General features: G+C 42.1%; 2 protein-coding genes across 2 annotated transcripts in view; one reads left to right on the top strand and one right to left on the bottom strand.

The window, feature by feature from the left end:
* LOC101861220 (collagen alpha-2(IV) chain) overlaps positions 1-2,088 on the bottom strand; it is a gene marked incomplete at its 3' end in the record, with an annotated part of 29,766 nt that extends 27,678 nt beyond the window's left edge. Inside the window, 2 exon segments of the mRNA XM_005103576.3 lie at positions 773-830; positions 1,367-2,088. Of these exon segments, the coding sequence (XP_005103633.2) occupies positions 773-830; positions 1,367-1,497 (189 nt within the window).
* Positions 2,089-2,320: 232 nt separating this feature from the next.
* The window catches only part of LOC101860986 (collagen alpha-5(IV) chain), a gene marked incomplete in the record, with an annotated part of 52,587 nt that continues 51,241 nt past the window's right edge, over positions 2,321-3,666 (top strand). Inside the window, 2 exon segments of the mRNA XM_013085487.2 lie at positions 2,321-2,425; positions 2,725-2,951. Of these exon segments, the coding sequence (XP_012940941.1) occupies positions 2,865-2,951 (87 nt within the window).

The following is a 3,666-nucleotide window of genomic DNA, read 5'->3' as shown; positions in this document are numbered from 1 at the left end:
GAGAGAGAGAGAGAGAGAGAGAGAGAGAGAGAGAGAGAAAGAAAAAGAAAAAGAAAAAAAAGAAAAAGAGAAAAGCAGGAATGAAAGAACGAAAGTGGGCGAGGGATGAGGAAAAAGTCGAAAGTCTTGTTGGGGATACAGAATGTTACGTGACATGTGACGTCAGTCACTTTTAGCATTTCCGCCCATTACACAATGAATGCTCCCTGCAACTCTGGGCGCAGCGCCACCTGGTGAGGCGGAACGTCTAGGAGGCGAAACGGGACTGCGCAACTGCAGCAGGCCCACTATTATACTAGTTGGACCATCAAGTTTAATTGCTGGATTTTGCCTCCTTAGCAAAATTTTGAGCGGGGAGGGGGGAACACGTGAAAGAAAAACGTGACCCACCGTCCCCCCCCCCTTTTTTTTTTCCTCCTCACACCCTCATGCATCATGCACTTTTTTCTGTTATAGTTTGGGTCCTCATTCGCCTTTTTTTTTTTTGTTGACTTTCACCGACGACAATATAATACATGAAAAAGTTGCGAGTACCCTACTGCACATTGCATACTGTATGAGTTTGAGACTTTAACTTTGGCCTAGACTAACTGAAATGTAAATATTATGGGCTCTTTCTTATCTTTGTCATACTTTCCTTTGGTCACATGTCACAAAAGGGATCGTGCCCGTGATTTCCTCCATGCACACTGATCCTGGCATGAAAAGTATTGGCATGCTCATCCAAGCAGGATTGTGGGGACGGGGGAGAAATAACGAAAGTTGTACTTACCGCCGATGCGCTGCTAACCAATGAACCTAAGATAACTACAAATATGCTAAGAAGGAGCCTGGAAGAGAAAGAGAGAAAGAAAAAACAAAGTGTTGGTGGGATGGACGACTCATTTTTCTTGTCTCTTTTACTTTAGATCAATAGAAAGGGTTATAGTGAGTAATTCTCTTACAGCTCATTGGCATAAGAAACCATACTAACCCAGGTTATTTCTTATACTTGTGAAGCTGAATATAATAATGAATCTTTTCCTGCACCATCATTGTAAAACATGATCGACTTCTTTAGGGATATGGCTTTCGGGCCGTGCTACAAGACTATACTGAATGCAACAGTCATAAAGAAAATGAAATGTGTACTTAAATCAAAATCTTCCTCCAAAGATATAGATTTCTCTGAGTTTTGCAGTTCAGAAATAATCGTACGACTTATGGTCATTCAAGCTTCTCTGCCACACTTTCACATTTCTGAGTGGGGCGATCTGAAGAGCGGATTTTAAAAAACGCTTAATAAAACCGAGCAAGCTAGTTCGTACAAACTTTCAAACTTATGAAAAGACTGGTTTGAGAAGAGAAAAAACAGTAGTGTACTCACCATGAGGACATCGTGCGCCGTCGCACTGGTTTACTGGTTCTGTGATCACAAGAAAAATTGGATGGAAACTGTTGAGAAACCTGTGCGGCACCAGCAGCCCTGGTGGCAGTACCCTCAATGTGCTGCCTCATACGGCCCTGGAATATGTCGGGGGGACTCTGGAGTCGAAGCAGACAGCGCGACGGCCGCCGTTTTTACAGCCTTCCTAGCAAGGCTGAATAAAAATTCAGCCCAAGTAGGATTTAGAAATCCCAGTTAGTGTCTATTTAGTCACAATCTTCTCCTACTCTCTCTCTCTCATCGAGACTACTACACAAACACACACAGATCCTCTCAAGAATATTTTCTGTTCTTGGAGGCGCCTGGCGATCTGGTGTTCGCGTATGCAGCGGAAGAGTAAAGCTTGACTGAAGTACGGGAGGAGAAAGGGGGCGGAGCCTATGAACGTGCATAGCTACCGTGAGCTAATGGAGGCCATAAAGAGAACGTCTGTACGCGCCCAGGGTTTTGTGAATGAATAATCCAGCGTGTCACGCCTACAGGGGGTGCGGAAACCACTAACCGTTTGCGTATATTTCTTTTTCTGTCTCGGGTGTCACCTTTAATTAAGACAAAACTAACTATGATATGTGATATTTATTTCCGTTGTCCCACGCACCTTAGTTATAAGTTATGCGCATAATAAAAAGCTCTCTATAACAAGACTAAGAGCTCCACCCACTCCACGTAATAAGTATGAGTACAAATTAAAGATTTGAAACAAAATGATTATTGTGCATCCCCACCCTTGTTGGGTTCCCCCTTCTTACTTTAACGGTTGTTGTGGTCACTTATCGACACCCACCACAGCCGTAATTAGAAAGTTTTGAGTGGACCCTCACTCCCACCTCTTGAGCTCAGGGTGTGTACGCAGGAACGCTGATGAACGAGCAGCCATACATATTCATGAGGGAATTACTGGGTTAGTGGGGTAAGCACGGTATTGCGATGAGATGATTGACAGTGGCCACGGTTAGAACCCAGACGGCGTACTACCTATGGGCGGAACTCTGGTACCGCGTAAGAAAATAATCCCAAATTTGTTCTTTGATTTTCAAGTTTCAGGCCGAGTACAGACGCAGAAATCTTTTTTCCTGCTGAATTGATATACTTTTCTAACTTTTAAACCCAGAATTGAAAATTTTTCGACTCTTAAAGATAGTTTGTTATTTTCATCAAAAATAGTTCCTTTTACAAGTAGTGCTTACTCGTGAGCAGGTCGGTAGCGAGAAAAGATTTCTGCTAGGCCGTCAAGATGGTGGAATAAGGCACTAGGAGTCTTGACGGCAAACAATTTGAAACTCATTTCTCTATTGTAGGTTTACCGTGAACACTTTTAGGCTATGGTGATTTTCTGAGGAGTGACTCAAGACTAGGTTAAACACAGTGAAGGTTTCCAAGAGTTTACTCGCCAGTCGGGAGGGACATCTTCCAATCGAGGGCTGATTAACTCCGTGAAATGAAGATCACTGGAGCCCGCGATGCGGGTTTCTATATGGTTCCCCTTCTCATTCTCATAGGACTGTTGGATGCGGCCTCCGGATACGTAAGTTAACCTCTTCAATATATTTTTGTTGTGTTTTCCTTCAAAATTATTTTATGCTAAGATTTTTTTTTACAGAAACAAACTAATGATATTTATTTTTTCACCCCGTGCGAATGCAGCGCCTAAACAATCCCCGTCGTCTATATTATATACTATTATCTTAAAACTGTTAAAAATGTTTCAATATTGTAGTGAAGAATGTTGAGAATTTTGTCTGGATATTGTAAAGTGATTTTTAAAACTGTTTTCACATATAATTTTCTTCGACAGCAATTTTTTTGTTTTGACGAAAACAATTTTTGGAGGTATAAGCAAAGGCTCGTTCGAGCGACTCCCGATAGCGGCGAAAATGGACAGGGCGAAACGAACCTGTAGGGAGCATTCATTGTAAAGGATGCTGTGGGCACCATAACAAGTTCTCTAAAACACACCCTGATGTATCGACTCAAAAGCAGACATTAACCAACTCAAATAAAATATTTGTTTATTTGTTAAGTGATCAGTTTGTTTCTTACTGTGAATTATAAAATAATGTCGGTCTGGAGAAAATGCGGGCATAAACAGATGTACTACATAGTGAAACGAAATTAATCGTACTGTCTGTAGAGTTGTAGCAGGACTCGAGTTTCCTCTCTCATTCGCAAACATGCACGCATACACACGCATGCATACACATTCATGCACACACACACACACGCGCGTGCGCACACACACA

Source organism: Aplysia californica, unplaced genomic scaffold, assembly GCF_000002075.1.
Source record: "Aplysia californica isolate F4 #8 unplaced genomic scaffold, AplCal3.0 scaffold00379, whole genome shotgun sequence".
NCBI lineage: Eukaryota > Metazoa > Mollusca > Gastropoda > Aplysiida > Aplysiidae > Aplysia > Aplysia californica.
This window is presented reverse-complemented; position numbering and strand designations above follow the sequence as displayed.